We start from the raw sequence: 16,516 nt of genomic DNA on the forward strand, positions 1-16,516 counted from the left end.
GGTCTAAAGTTGAAGGAGTGCTCTGGGAAGCAGTCACTCTAGTAGAGTTCTTGAGGGTAAACATACCAGTTTTCCCATGGTTCCTGTGTTTAAGATAATATATGATGAAGTTCTACAAGGAGGTTCTGCTCACTCATACCACTTGCCACCTATGTGATTTCTGCCCAAGGAAATACATGCTCAGAGCTTCACTTGTCTAAGTCACCTATTGTTAGCTCCTCTGAGGAGATGGTCCCTTGTCAGTTATTAGCACTGGCAAACCTGCAGAATGCAGTCGCACACCTTTATGGCTGTTTCATGCTTTCTTCTTTCTTTCCTTAGGGGTGTGCCTGCTGTGGTGGATTTTGCAGCAATGCGAGATGCTGTGAAGAAGTTGGGAGGGAATCCGGAGAAAATTAACCCTGTCTGCCCCGCTGACCTTGTAATTGACCATTCCATCCAGGTTGATTTCAACAGAAGGTAAGGAAGAAAACTTAGAAGGAGTGCCTTGGGTTTCTGCTTTGTGCAAGATATTAGAATATATAGCTTTTAAAAGTTTGTATACATGTTGGGCTGGTGATAGCCTAGCAGGTTGGGGTACTCGCTGCCAAGACGGAGGCCCTGAGTTCCATCCTTGAGACCCACATAGGAGAAGAAGAGAACCAACATGCATGCCTACACAAACCCATATACATATAAATAAGTAAACATAAGAAGGAGTTTTAATGTATGGATATGTCCTCTGACCTACACGTGAGGGCCATGGAACATGCATGCCCACACATACCCATATACATACAAGTATATGAAGGATTTTTTAAATGTGCATATGTATTTAAGAGTATCTGTAAGGTGTTGCCAGGAAATTGACTCGCCTGTGAATGATAGTGGGAGAGATGGACTGTGTGAACCCTGTTATGTTGTGTTTGCTTTGGATAGGAGTGGTCTGCATCTAGTGGCTTGACTATAGCTTGAAGTCTGATTCAGAGCACACGTGTATGTTTTCTCATGAGAGATTGTCGGTGCAAGCGCATGGCTGACATTGGAGGAGTTGGGTTGCTCTGAATCCACTGCAGCTTTGTTCCTGCTTTGTCCCAGTAGCTGTTGTGTCTCTGGCTACCCGGGCCTTGCCATAGTGTCTGCTTGACTTACCCTTCAGCTCCCCTGCTTGGGATAGATCCTCATCCTCTCCTGCCAAAATCCATCCCATCTTTCATAGCCAGTTTAAATCCCCATGTGTCAGAAATCCTTCATTAGCTAGCCTGTGTTGCGTTCGTCTTGCTGGACTCTGACTAGAGTGGACCCACAAGTCCATGGGAGTTCGGTGTCTGGAGTCGCCTGGTTTACTAGAATGGAGCTGTGCGTGTAATCTACACTTAACATAACTAAGGTTAACCTCAAAATATCCCTAAGTTAAAGGAGAAGTTAAGTTAGCATGACTGAGGTACCTTGAGATGGGGACAAACTAAATCTTGGAAGCTGATTGGTTATCTCCTTTTCATCTCTCTCTACCCCCAAGATATAGGTAGTAAAATGGCTTTTCAAAGAAATTGGAACACATGACTTTACAGTTGCAAACTAGCAACTTAATAACATCATAAACATTTAAGAAATGAGCAAATCTTAAGCAAACTATCTGTAGCATTTGTAATCCTAACCTGTTTTTCGGGTAACTGAAGTTCTGTGTTCACAGGTCACGTAGTGATGGCAGTCTCCTGTGCTGTCATGTTAGTGAACGTTCTGCCTTTGCTCTCATTCTTCAAAAGGCTTTGCTAGAACTGGGGAATGATTCTTTGGACTAGATGGCATCTAGATAGCAAACATTACTGTGCATCTCCAATACCGCAGGAGAATCTGGGAACACCTGAAAAAGTTAAACTTGAGAAGAAAAAACTAATGGCCTCTGCCCTTTGAATCAAAATGGTGTGGACAGGCAGGAAAGGGGTGAGAGGAAACACTACTATTTGTTCTTTCTCCATAAGGCAGAGTTTATACCATCAAGCCATGAAAGTTCTTATGCAGAGTTAGACATGAAAAATCACCTACTGCTGTATCAATGGCAGTAGGCAGTGAGAATTGCTCTTCTGACGTGCTTGCAGGTTGGTAGGATGGTGAGCTGACCCACCCAACCCCCAAGGGTGGTTGGGCAGCTCTGCCTCAAGTGACAGTGGCTGGGCAGGCTGGGGATGCTGATGTGCGGGGCACCTGGTGACAGCTCCATTCCCTTTGTGTTTCTTTGGCACACAGGCTAAAGAAGAAGGCAGTTTAAACACTGGGGGCGTGGGAGAGGGGCTGGAAAACCAAAGTGTGCCTTAAAGCTCTCTCAGCAGTTACAGAGCCACTTCTGTCCACAGTGATAATGATCCAGCAATACGGTTCAGTCAAAAATCAGGGTGGAAACTACAGTCCGGCTGTGGTAGGTAAGGTTATAGGACGCTGCTTCAGACATAGAGAAGCAGTCGGTCCGAGGAGCCTGCATCGGACAGAAGCAGGATGAGTATCTGTGAGTGGACAAGGGACTTCCCACGTCCTCTTAAGCAGTAAGAGTAGCAGTTTGTACTTTCATAATTCAAATACATTGGGTACATACAGTAACTTTAATTATAAGGAAATTATAATTCTGGATGTGTCAAATGTTTGACTAGAAAGACTTTTCTAAATTTAGAATTAAAGAAAGAAAATAAGGGAGATGTCTATAGATATTGTGCCTTTAAAAATAATAGGAAATAAATTATTTGCAAAAACTGTGGCAAAGGTTATATCTTAGTATGTAAACAACTGTGATCTCCTGGGAGACAGGATCAGGTGGAATTCCGTGTTATAACCAGGATAACCAGGCCAGCCAGTGCTGCATGGTTAGACTGTGTCTCAAAACAAAACAGAAAAGAAAAGGAATATGTAATCTACTTAGGAATATAAGACTCAGCAAATGATTTTGTAAAGAACAATATATATTTCCAGTTTTAAAAAAAAAAACTGTTCAAGAGCTGAACAGTATCAAAAGCTTTTTCAGTTTTGCTGGTGATAAAAAAGTGAAATAAATATTTTTTTTAATTTATTTTTTATTAGGTATTTTCCTCGTTTACATTTTCAATGCTATCCCAAAAGTCCCCCATACCCACCCCCCAAACCCCTACCCACCCACTCCCCCTTTTTGGCCCTGAGGTTCCCCTGTACTAGGGCATATAAAGTTTGCAAGTCCAATGGGCCTCTCTTTGCAGTGATGGCCGACTAGGCCATCTTTTGACACATATGCAGCTAGAGACAAGAGCTCCGGGGTACTGGTTAGTTCATATTGTTGTTCCACCTATAGGGTTGCAGTTCCCTTTAGCTCCTTGGGTAATTTCTCTAGCTCCTCCATTGGGGGCCGTGTGATCCATCTAATAGCTGACTGTGATCATCCACTTCTGTATTTGCTAGGCCCCGGTATAGTCTCACAAGAGACAGCTATATCTGGGTCCTTTCAGCAAAATCTTGCTAGTGTATGCAATGGTGTCAGCGTTTGGAAGCTGATTATGGGATGGATCCCTGCATATGGCAATCACTAGATGGTCCATCCTTTCGTCACAGCTCCAAATTTTGTCTCTGTAACTCCTTCCATGGGTGTTTTGTTCCCATTTCTAAGAAGGGGCAAAGTGTCTACACTTTGGTTTTCGTTCTTCTTGAGTTTCATGCGTTTAGCAAATTGTATCTTGGGTATCCTAAGTTTCTGGGCTAATATCCACTTATCAGTGAGTACATATTGTGCGAGTTCCTTTGTGATTGGGTTACCTCACTCAAGATGATGCCCTCCAGGTCCATCCATTTGCCTAGGAATTTCATAAATTCATTTTTTTAATAGCTGAGTAGTACTCCATTGTGTAAATGTACCACATTTTCTGTATCCATTCCTCTGTTGAGGGGCATCTGGGTTCTTTCCAGCTTCTGGCTATTATAAATAAGGCTGCTATGAACATAGTGGAGCATGTGTCCTTCTTACCGGTTGGGACATCTTCTGGATATATGCCCAGGAGAGGTATTGCTGGATCCTCCGGTAGTACTATGTCCAATTTTCTGAGGAACCGCCAGACTGATTTCCAGAGTGGTTGTACAAGCTTGCAATCCTACCAACAATGGAGGAGTGTTCCTCTTTCTCCACATCCTCGCCAGCATCTGCTGTCACCTGAATTTTTGATCTTAGCCATTCTGACTGAAGTGAAGTGGAATCTCAGTGTTGTTTTGATTTGCATTTCCCTGATGATTAAGGATGTTGAACATTTTTTCAGGTGCTTCTCAGCCATTCGGCATTCCTCAGGTGAGAATTCTTTGTTCAGCTCTGAGCACCATTTTTTAATGGGGTTATTTGATTTTTCTGGAGTCCACCTTCTTGAGTTCTTTATATATATTGGATATTAGTCCCCTATCCGATTTGGGATAGGTAAAGATCCTTTCCCAATCTGTTGGTGGCCTTTTTGTCTTATTGACGGTGTCTTTTGCTTTGCAGAAGCTTTGCAATTTTATGAGGTCCCATTTATCGATTCTCGATCTTACAGTACAAGCCATTGCTGTTCTATTCAGGAATTTTCCCCTGTACCCATATCTTCGAGGCTTTTCCCTACTTTCTCCTCTATAAGTTTCAGTGTCTCTGGTTTTATGTGGAGTTCCTTAATCCACTTACATTTGACCTTAGTACAAGGAGATAGNAATGGATCGATTCGCATTTTTCTACATGATAACCGCCAGTTGTGCCAGCACCATTAGATGCTGAGAAAGCATTTGACAAAATCCAACACCCATTCATGATAAAAGTCTTGGAAAGATCAGGAATTCAAGGCCCATACCTAAACATGATAAAAGCAATCTAGAGCAAACCAGTAGCCAACATCAAAGTAAATAGTGAGAAGCTTGAAGCAATCCCTCTAAAATCAGGGACTAGACAAGGCTGTCCACTCTCGCCCTACCTATTCAACATTGTACTTGAAGTCCTAGCCAGAGCAATTAGACAACAAAAGGAGTCAAGAGGATACAAATTGGAAAGGAAGAAGTCAAAATATCACTTTTTGCAGATGATATGATAGTATATATAAGTGACCCTAAAAATTCCACCAGACAACTCCTAAGCCCAATAAACAGCTTCAGTGAAGTAGCTGGATATAAAATTAACTCAAACAAGTCAATGGCCTTTCTGTACACAAAGGATAAACAGGCTGAGAAAGAAATTAGGGAAACAACACCCTTCTCAATAGTCACAAATAATATAAAATACCTTGGCATGACTCTAACTAAGGAAGTGAAAGATCTGTATGATAAGAACTTCAAGTCTCTGAAGAAAGAAATTAAAGAAGATCTCAGAAGATGGAAAGATCTCCCATGCTCATGGATTGGCAGGATCAACATTGTAAAAATGGCTATCTTGCCAAAAGCAATCTACAGATTCAATGCAATCCCCATCAAAATTCCAACTCAATTCTTCAACGAATTAGAAAGGGCAATCAGCAGATTCATCTGGAATAACAAAAAACCTAGGATAGCAAAAACTCTTCTCAAGGATAAAAGAACCTCTGGTGGAATCACCATGCCGGACCTAAAGCTCTACTACAGAGCAATTGTGATAAAAACTGCATGGTACTGGTATAGTGACAGACAAGTAGACCAATGGAACAGAATTGAAGACCCAGAGATGAACCCACACACCTATGGTCACTTGATCTTTGACAAGGGAGCTAAAACCATCCAGTGGAAATAAATATTTCTAATATCATATTATTTTATCAGTATAATTAAGATTACACCTTAATTATCAAAGTGTCATGAGGGAGACATTTATGTGCACTGCTAATAGCACTGTAATTGGAAATGATGAAAGCAATATGTAGCAGTACCTTCTAAGCTTCTGTGCCTCGAGGCTGCAGAGATGGCTCTTCTAAGTTTAGCTTCTAGCACTTACAGTAGGAGGCTCAACACTACCAGGAACTCCAGCTCTGGGGACCTGACACCCGTCTTTGGTTTCTGGGGGCACCTGCATTCACATGCACCAACAAGCACACAGATATACAACTAAAAATAAAGTGAATCTTTAAAAAGACAAGACAGTTTGCTGTCCTTTGTCCTGGGATTTCTGCATTAAAACATACTTCTGACTAATACTGGAAATTCAGAAGAAGCTCCTGGCGGGTGCCCTGGCTAGTTCTTTGTCACCTTGACACAAGCTGGAGTCATCAGAGAGGAGGGAACCTCAGCTGAGAAAACGCTTCCATACGGTCTGGCTGCAGGCAAGCCTGTGGAGCATCTTCTTAATTAATGATGGACATGGTGGGGGGCTCATCCCATTATGGATGTGGTCATCCCTGGGCTGGTTGTCCTGGGTTCTGTAAGAAAGCAGGCCAGCGAGCCACAGGCAAGCCAATAAGTGGTACCCCTCCATGGCCTCTGTATCAGCTCCTGCCTCCAGGTTCCTGCCCTTCTTGAGTTTCTGCCTTGGCTTCCCTGGGTGATAGACTGACACCTGAAAGTGCAAACTGAAATAAAGCCTGGCCTTCTCAAGTCGCCTTGGTCATGGTGCTTCTTCATAGCAGTAATAATCCTAAGGTAGCTAGCAATTAAAGCATTATTATAAATGAGAATCTAGACCCCTTCTCAATGCCCCACAAAAGGAAACAGCACAGTAAATGATGGCATACCCTGAAGTGGATTGCTGGGTGTCCCACAGTTACATTAATGAATAACGCTCAGAATGTACTTACGTTGTAGTTCGGTGTGCCAGAATCTAAGTTGTGTATATGAATCAACACATCGCAGTGATACCCAGAGAAGGTATCCCAGCCCACTACACATCCCCCTCTGGGGTTTTAACTCGTCTTTATTTTTACAACAAGAGACTATTATTTGATCATTTTAAAGGGTCATTCAAAAATACTCCCACAAAACCAGATAAGATCCAAAGGAAAACAAAACCAATCCCCCATTGGAGATGTTAGTGGGTTCCATACGGAACCATTCTCAGGTGCTGCCTCTCTCCCAAGCCCCGTTTAAGTTACAAGAGCACTGCTCAGTGGCTCTGTTTTGGAAAGTAGAAGTTACAATACCAAATAGTACCCTACGTGAGTAAGGATTTTCTGAAGTCCTACCACACAAGTAATAGTAAAGTCACCTCACAAAGTCAGATAGCTACTTCACCTTATAAGGAGCAAGCAATGGTTCTTAACCTGTGGGTCTTAACCCCTTTGGGGGTCAACCAAGCCTTTCACGGGGTCACATTGCAGATGTCCTGCATATCAGGTATTTACATTATGATTCATAACAGTAGCAAAATTACAGTTACAAAGTAGCAATGAAATGGTTTTGTGGTTTGGGCTTCACCACAGCATGAACTGTATTAAAGGGTTTCAGTTTTATGAAGCTTGGGAACCACTGTCTTAAGAGATTTGCAGCTGCTGAGAGCTTGATTTCCTTGTACCTCCTTCTTCTTCACGGCTGCCCTGCTGCCCTCAGATCCCAAGTGCTCACACCATGGATGCCTCTGGGCTCACACACACTGTGGATGCCTCTGGGCTCACACTATGGGTGCCTCTGGGCTCACACACACTGTAGATGCCCCTGGGCTCACACTGTGGATGCCTCTGGGCTCACACACACTGTGGATGCCTCTGGGCTCACACTGTGGATGCCTCTGGGCTCACACTGTGGATGCCTCTGGGCTCACACTGTGGATGCATCTGGGCTATCTTCTTGATTTTTCCCTTCCCTTTAAGTGTTGACCTTCATCAACTATTTTCTTCTTCTTTTTTTTTTAAATGGACCTTTTTCATTTACATGATCGTAATGTAAATGGTATCAGGAAAACTTAAGATGCAATGGTGAATGTTGCATACAAATTCAAATCTAGTGCATGCACACTAGGTATGGAGAGGTCAGTTTGTGTAAGAGTCAGTTCGGGAGGCTGGCCATGCTTCTCCTCATAACTAGTATGTTGCTGCCATGTGTCCTGTGTTTATCTCACTAGCATCCCTGGTTTTCCCTGGTTTTTTCACAACAGTTAATAACTAGGTTTCATGAGTATGAAAGCTATTTCTCTGGGAACATTACTTGTGAGTTTCTAGGCTCTATTCCATGAAAGTTTCAGGAACTACAAACATTAATTTGTATTAAATAATTAAGGAGATTGTTATCACTTCTGTTTATGAGGCCATTCGGGGACTTCATTAGTTCTCTAGATTGGAGCGGGGCATGTTGACACATTGGTAATCTTAGGACCTCGAGCGCTGAGGCAGGATGAGGAGCTTGGAGCCTGTTGTCTACACGAGACCCTGTCCCCCCCAAACAAACAAAAAAAACCAAAGAGCTCACTAGGTCGGACTAATTTAGGAAAGTTTTGAGTGGTAGTAAAATTAAATAAATTCCAAATTTTTGAATTCTAGGTCTATTGGTTCATTCTGGTAACCACAGCAAGGCACACTGAGCCACACTTTTGCTTTTGCTTTCATGGTGTTAGCTTGTTAGCCTGAGCATTTCTGGCTCTTAATCATTTTGTGAAGACCTCTGTGGTCATTTTGCCCAACATCTTCAGGGGCAAGCATTCTATTCTCTTCATTCCACGTTTCAGCTGCAGCGTCCTCCTGATGCTGAAAGTTAAGAAAACAGAGAGGTGACTAGAGTCCAGGGGTGCTCATGTGTCACAGGAGAGAGGCGGGTGCTCATGTGTCACAGGAGAGAGGCCACCAGCCATGTAATGAGTCACAATCTCACCTGTACTGGTAGAAATAATATTTGGAATCCCTTCTCTGCTGTTCTTTTCAAAATACGTTTAACAGACCGGTGTTGTACCCATATTTATCCAATAAGCCAGTAAATTTCAAAGAGAAAGTTTAATGAATATATGACTTCAATGCAATTACTAAGCGTGGTCACACCCGAGAAGGGTCGGATAATCCTGACGGAGCCAGAGGGCTCTCCAGAGGGCCACTCGGTCAGAATCCTGAAGCACCCAGACCAAGGGGGAGAAAAGCCAAAATATCATCCTAAGAGAGGACAGCGTGTAGGATTTTCAGAGATTCTTATGGTGGTGACCCTAAGGTTGGACTGGAGAATATGAAGGGTCTGGAAAAGCAAGGTTCAGGTCAGGCTGAAGAATTGGCTTTTTAAAACAAAGGATTTATAGTGTATTAGAATATGGCAGGCCGATAATGGTGTGCACATGTAGGAGACTCAGTACTAGTGGAGATATGGAAGTGAGTCTAATGGACTGAGACGCTAACTGGGGCTACATTGATGGTAAAGGCTTTGGTAGATGAGCTGTGAACAGATAGAGGAGGAAGATGTAGGAAGGCGGGCAGAGTATTAGGGTGTCCCCGATGCACATGCACCAGGGCAGGGAGAGACAGGCAGGCAGGAGCCAGAGGCCTGGAAGCCTCAGGAGGAGCAGGAGCTGGTGAAGCTGAGGAGTGGGCCGTGTATCTAAAGGGCCTGCTGATGTAGGTGCCTGCACTGGAGTCCTGCCGTGTTCTGCTCCAGCTGGGCCTCTCCTTTCTCCATGTCTTTCTCTGCCTTCCTCTAACATGTAAATGCTCAGGCATTCAGTTTCTCAATAGGATCAATACCTTTTTGTTTGTTTGTTTGTTTTTACAAAGTTGAGAAGTAAATATTTCAGGCTTTGGTAGCCACATGCTATCTCTGTCATATAACCCATCCCCAATCTTTAAAACAGAATCATTCTTTGGGGATGAAGCATCTACAGTATTGCGCTGAATTCAGCCCTGGAGCTAGAGTTTATAGACCCCTGCTCTGCTGTCTCTCAGAAATTAATTTCATTAGAATATTCATGTCACAGTGTGGGAACAAGGTCACTATATTCACTAAATGTGTTTTGGGGACATGCTGGCTGTTTATATCTATAAAAACACAGCTCTCGAACTTCAAAAGGAATATGATATTTATTCCCATGGCCTAGAAGTGTGGACGTGGGTTGACTCTGAATGGTATGCTACACTGGGGAAGTGGTTATATAAACACCTTCGTGAGCCAGTGCGTTTGCTATATATGTTGGCAGGGACACCAGATAGGCAGGGTTCAGAAATCAGGACCTCTGATGATGATCATAGATGTTGTCTGACATGCTTAGCTTTTCGAATGATAGAAGTTAGTGATCTGTTAATAACTTAAAACATCCCAAAGGCTAGGTCAGAAGCAGAGGTGCGTGATGCATAGCTGTTGAAGGAACTAATGATAGCCGCCTAAGATAATTTTAGCTCTGGGTCTGCAACATTCCAACTCTGTCCAACCAAATGGTTCTACTCAGCCAATCAGTGTCGACACCAGGGAGCTTTTTTTCACATCTTCTTCCCAAGAATATCTGTGTAATTTCCCCTGGCTGGCTCCCTTCATCTTTCTGCCTGGATTGATGTCATTTCCTCCTTTCTGGAAGCTTTGCTGGTCGGAGTTCATGCCCTTTCTGCATACTCCTGTGACATCCAGGGTTACACGTGCAGAGTTAGTAATAACACTCCAGCCTTGCTTGGCTCCTTCTCTTTCCTGCCAGGCCCTGAGCCTGCGGAGCAGGGAAGATGCAGCCTGTGCGTTCTCAGTAGCTGATTGGTGAGTGACAGGAAGGACTGAGGGTGAAGTGGAGTCTGGGAAACAGTCACACTGGGATTCAGATGACAGTTCATGATTGACCAGTCATCTGACCATGACAACTCCTCCCTCCTCCCTGTGTTGCTTCTGCAGGTTGTGATGAGGACACGGTGAGACAGTAAGATCCAAGGGACAGTGTTGGGTGGGTGTGGGGGTAAGAGTGTGGACACCGATCCAGATGCCGAGATCTCACCACCTACTAGCTGCACGGCACCCGGCAGCTTTAACTTCATTCTCATTTGAAACGCATACGTTAGTAGTGCTCAACTCAAAATATCATTTTGGAGATTCAATGAGAAAATTAATCAAGCAGTTAGAATCGTAGCTGTTTCCCAGTGATGTCATTATAGTAGTCATAGCAATGTCATCATAGGTAGTGATTATATAATGAGTGGTCTCAGCTGCTTAGTGTTTCCTCATAGTCCATATGCAGACTGTGAGTGCCTTCTGTGTGCTAAACATGCAGAAGTGCGATTAGTCTACCTGAGTGACCCTGAATAAACCTCTGCATGCGACCTGGGGTTTACAGTTGTTCGTGGAGAGCAGCCGTCTACATAAACCCCAGTATGAAAGACAGGAGGTGCCGGGCGTGGTGGCGCACGCCTTTAATCCCAGCACTCGGGAGGCAGAGGCAGGCGGATTTCTGAGTTCGAGGCCAGCCTGGTCTACAAAGTGAGCTCCAGGACAGCCAGAGCTATAAAAAGAAACCCTGTCTCGAAAAACCAAAAAAAAAAAAGAAAGACAGGAGATGTGGATTCTGATCGCAATGGGCCTGGCCATTGCTCTCTGCTTTCTCCAGCATGAACACATTAGCATGGCCCCACATGTGGCTCAGTGGAGAGAGGAGAAGCAGGCATGTCCCTGCTGCTCTTGGCATCCATGTCTTGAATTTGTCCCTAGAGTCAGACTTAGGGACTTAACTTTCAATGGATTTCCACCATGCTGAAGGCACGTGCACCAGGTCAAAGGTAACATGCGTTAGCAGCTTGTCTCAGTTTCCCAGCAGGTGATGGGGACTGTGTACCAGCCTCAAACCTGTCTCACTGATCATCACCAGCAGGCTGGATGGGTAACATGCGAGGCCTTGCAGTTTATACAGCCAGTCTTTCCTTTCTGACAGGGCAGACAGTTTACAGAAGAATCAAGACCTGGAGTTTGAAAGAAATAAAGAACGATTTGAATTTCTAAAGGTATGGGCCAGAATTCAGTTTCTCTGTTTGGTTTTGTGTGTGTGGGACATGAGGAGAGGTGTGCAGACCGAGTAAAAATGTCTTCCTGTTGTTCAACCCTAGTGGGGTTCCCAGGCCTTTTGCAACATGAGGATAATTCCTCCTGGCTCGGGAATCATTCACCAAGTGAACCTGGAGTATCTGGCAAGAGTAGTGTTTGATCAGGATGGATGTTACTACCCAGACAGCCTCGTGGGCACAGATTCACACACTACCATGATTGACGGTCTGGGAGTTCTTGGCTGGGGTGAGTCTTCTCCCGCATTCCCATCACGTTCGCTCTTACAGAGCATGCGTCTCGCTTACCGCCTGTGTGTGCACGGTCGTCTGGAGCATGCACCTCCCTCACTGCCTTGCTTGCACGGTCACAGAGGAAGGTGATTTCTCTGTTCTATTTACTGCTGCTATATTTTCAGTACCTAGAAGTGAAATTTACTTTCTATTTGTAAAACTAAGCTGAATTAAGTTTCAGGACATTTGTATAAGTAAAAATCACCTAGGCATTTGTTAACAATGGTGCCTCCTAAATCCACTCTCTATTAAGTGTGGTGTTGAAGAGATGTTGACACAGGTCCTGGGGAATAGAGAAAAGTGAGTGTTCCTCAGGGGACTACAGCTCTCTACCAGGTAGACATGCAGGCTGGGCTTCTGGCCTCTAGCTGAGGGGCAGTGCGGACTATAAAAGCGTTCTTCTGCTGTGCTGTTCACTGCAGGTGTGGGTGGTATTGAAGCAGAAGCTGTCATGCTGGGTCAGCCCATCAGCATGGTGCTTCCCCAGGTGATTGGCTACAAGCTGATGGGGAAGCCTCACCCTCTGGTAACATCCACGGACATCGTGCTCACCATTACCAAGGTAATGATACGTGTGTCTGTGTGTGTGTGTGTGTATGTGTGTGTGTATCAGGCCAAGGCATGCATGAAGTACAGAGGATAGATAACCTTTGGGATTTAGTTCTGTCCACCAAGCTGTCTCTCTGGCCCCACCTGGATTTTAAGTTACTTTATTGTAACAGATATATCTACTAGTTGGAAAGTATTAGGGCTTTTTCTTAAACTTACGCAGGAACCTGCCCCCCCCCTTTTTTAATTCACTTGCTTTACAAACAGCATTCATTTACTTTTCCATGGAACATGATTTGTGGTAGCAAGTATTGTGCATTATCTCTTTAAAAACAAATTATTTACGTAACTACTGTGATTGTATAAGAAATAAGATACAAATAAGGTTTCATGGTCTTTATTTTAAACACCTTTTTTTTTTTCTTGGTCATATACTTTAGAAGCCATTTGTATAGACCCCGTGCTAAAAAAAGCCAAAAGGTTTTCTTTGGTTTAATCTTTATAGACTTTAGAATTGAATTTATTTAAACACCACAAATTGTCATAGTATTTTTCTAAAATGGAATAGCAGGGCTCACCCCAAGAGTGTCATAGAATGCCTGTAACCGAAGGGCTTCCTGTGCACTCGCCAACTGTCCCTTGTTGTCACTGGCTTCCTGGGGAAGACGGGAGATGGGCAGTCTGTGGGATGTGTGGTAGCCAGAAGTGGGCATTAGATGTGTAAAAACAAATCATTTACCCAAACACTGTCCTTCATTCTGATGGTTCTCATGTGGAACAACTTACCCTGGTGTTATTCACATTTTTTTGCCATTTTTTTTCTTTTTTTATTAAAACTACAAGAATAAATTTGCAACTACACCACTCTTCATATTCAAATATAATAATGATAATTTAAAAAAAGAATAAGTTTGCTACAATCTCAGATTTACAGGAGCACTGATGGAAAACCAGTGGGGTCCCCGCTCTCTCCTTCCCAGTTCCCCTAATGTTTACACCATAGTGGCCTTCTCAAAACCAAGGCTGATGCTGATATTGCACTCCTAACTACAGCGTCCCCCGTCCATCCCTCAGTGGTGTCCCTTTGCAGTTCTGGGACCCAGTCCTATGTGCCTTGTTGCTTTTAGGGAGTGTTGCAAAGAAGTAGTTCTGTGTTTTAAACACAGGCTGTCAAGCCTCAAACTTTCCTATCGTTTCCACTGTGTAGCACCTCCGACAAGTGGGAGTTGTGGGCAAATTTGTGGAGTTTTTCGGGCCAGGAGTGGCTCAGCTGTCCATTGCTGACCGAGCTACGATTGCCAATATGTGCCCAGAGTATGGTGCGACGGCAGCCTTCTTCCCGGTTGATGAAGTTAGCATCGCGTACCTGCTGCAGACAGGTAAGTAAAGGGCTGAAGGCAGAGACACTGGGAATAACAGCCCTGCCTTCCGCCTCTGCCCACACCATGCTCCTGTATTAGACTTACTCTCCTCTGTGGAGACAGTATGTCATCAGATTTAAAGAGGTGTAAAATGGAGCTATAATGGCCAAGAGAAAAACCTCTCTCAGGTACCACAGAACCCAGATGTGTGTGCTGGTTTTCAACTGCGGATTTCTTTATATTGACACAAGAGATCTTAGTGATGGTAACTGTTGTCTCTGGGGTGCCTTTTGGTGCCCTTCATACATTGGTAGGGTAGCTTGATGGATTACTTGCCCAAGTAATAGGAGAGGAAACTTAGAATCAGAGCCGTGTAATTAACCAAGGCTGATGAGTAGCAGATTGAGACTTGAAGGCTGTGACTGGCTTGCACCTGTGGGTTCAAGCTTGTGTTCCTGGAGATGCAGCACTGGGGGCTAAGACTTTAGATGCAAATTCAGATTCTTGGTTCTGCCTTGTCCTAGCTGTATTCCTTAGAGAATCCTTAAAGAATTTAGCTCATAACTTTCCTGAGCTAGCATTTCCTCATTAGTAAATGAGAATCATAATAGTACTTGTTTCATGGGATCAGAGTTTGAAGTAATTCATATGAATCCCTTAGTACACAGTGCCAGGCATACCGAAGTGCTTACGAGCCAGAGGTATGAATGAGGTGGTTGGTAATTATTTCAACAAAGTCATGCTAAGAGTGTCTGTGGCAAGTTGAGGACAGATGCGTGGGTGGAGTTGGGCAGTGGGCTCAGGCTGCGCATCCTCCTGATAAGGAACTGTCACTGTACGTAGAGCCAGGATCTGTTCTGTCCACGTCTCTTGGGTAGGAGTAGCAGGCAGTGCTGATGAGAAGCGGCCTGGAGGCTGAGAGAGCAGAACCATTGGTGTGTGTTCACACGGAGCTACAGACGGGCTCTCAGCTTATAGCCTCCCACCAGGAAATAGTAACGTGCTTATCTGTTACTAATGCCATTTAGGTCGTGAGGAAGGCAAAGTCAAGCACATTCAGAAGTATCTTCAGGCTGTAGGCATGTTTCGAGATTTCAACGACGCCTCTCAAGACCCAGACTTCACTCAGGTATGAGAGTAGCTACCAGCTGTCACGGCTCTTCTTTCTGAGGTCACAACTGCAGTGGTCTTTGTTTTTTCAGGGGTGGTCCAACTGTGGGGCATCAGTCTCTGTGTTGTTATTATAAGGGACAGGACAGGGTGGCAAAGGGTGAAAAATGAGAAGGTTAAGGACGTAAACGTACCAGAGAGACTTTTTTTTTTTTTTTTTTTTTTTTAGTTTTTTGAGACAGGGTTTCTCTGTATAGCCCTGGCTGTCCTGGAACTCACTTTGTAGACCAGGCTGGCCTCAAACTCAGAAATCCGCCTGCCTCTGCCTCCCTAGTGCTAGGATTAAAGGCGTGTGCCACCACCACCCGGCTCCAAAGAGACTTCTTAACGTGACTGCTGACCTACCCTCTGTGACTTGGGTGCCCCCTCCCGCCTACTGATTGACACTTCTGCGTGGCAGGCTTTGTTAAGGTAGCTGAGCTGTTTAAAGGCCAAGGCCATCGTTGTTACAGTCCTAGAAAGAACTGAAGGCACGGCCATGTCAGTGGTTCTGCTTATCCAGTGATTTGCTTTATTTTCTGGGGAAAAACTGAATCCATATTTTTCCAAGCATCCAAGATTAGAAAGCTAACTAGACTTGGGGTCCCAGTGTTCATGTATCAAGGGAAAAAAGTACTCATTGAGTAGTCAGACTGTTTTCTGCAGTGATGGATTCTGGGTCTATCCTTCAGTAGAAAGCCCATCTCGGCTTGCAAGCCATATGTGAGCTACTCTACAGAGTAGGGAGTGGCAGAGAGCAGGCAGCCTATGTCCACCCTGTCTAAGGCTGCAAAGAGTCCTGCCAGCCCATGCCACTCCCGTGCCCATCTTATTATTGGGAAATGACTCTTGCACAGGGTAGGAGGATTGCTGGCTCCTTAGTTTTGGAGCGTGCCTGCATGTTTATTTGGCTGTTTGTTGTTGGGATGTTCTAAGGGCTCGGGTGTGGTTGTGCTGTCTCTTTGTGAAGTCTGTGATTGCTTTTGGCTTGGGCGCACAGGTTGTGGAGTTAGATCTGAAAACAGTTGTGCCTTGCTGCAGTGGACCAAAAAGACCTCAGGACAAAGTCGCGGTGTCTGAGATGAAAAAGGACTTTGAAAGCTGCCTTGGAGCCAAGGTAGGGCCTCTGGACTCTGCCTGTGTCTTAGGTCCAGGCTTTCACAGCACCTTGTTATGAGTCTTCCTGAAGCCTTGTGCCAAGGGCATTTCTTTTCTGTCCTAAACGCTTTCATGATTCTCATGTTAGCTATGGGCCCTGTAGCTCCCCGCACCGCATGCCTGCCTATAAATACAACCCGTTTATGCATTTTCACAGGAAAACCCATTTTCTACAGTGTCGTTGGCCCTATT

The 16,516-nt window shown here is 44.4% G+C and overlaps 1 protein-coding gene across 1 annotated transcript in view; it reads left to right on the plus strand.

Annotated features, from left to right (window-relative positions):
* The window catches only part of Aco1 (aconitase 1), a 58,323-nt gene that overhangs the window by 23,573 nt on the left and 18,234 nt on the right, over positions 1-16,516 (plus strand). The window contains exons 4-10 of the mRNA XM_021159519.2: positions 322-459; positions 11,708-11,777; positions 11,880-12,063; positions 12,530-12,669; positions 13,864-14,035; positions 15,046-15,146; positions 16,167-16,283. Coding sequence (XP_021015178.1) covers positions 322-459; positions 11,708-11,777; positions 11,880-12,063; positions 12,530-12,669; positions 13,864-14,035; positions 15,046-15,146; positions 16,167-16,283 — 922 coding nt within the window. The remainder of the gene's footprint in view (positions 1-321; positions 460-11,707; positions 11,778-11,879; positions 12,064-12,529; positions 12,670-13,863; positions 14,036-15,045; positions 15,147-16,166; positions 16,284-16,516) is intronic.

This window comes from Mus caroli, chromosome 4 (assembly GCF_900094665.2).
Source record: "Mus caroli chromosome 4, CAROLI_EIJ_v1.1, whole genome shotgun sequence".
Classification (NCBI taxonomy): Eukaryota; Metazoa; Chordata; class Mammalia; order Rodentia; family Muridae; genus Mus; species Mus caroli.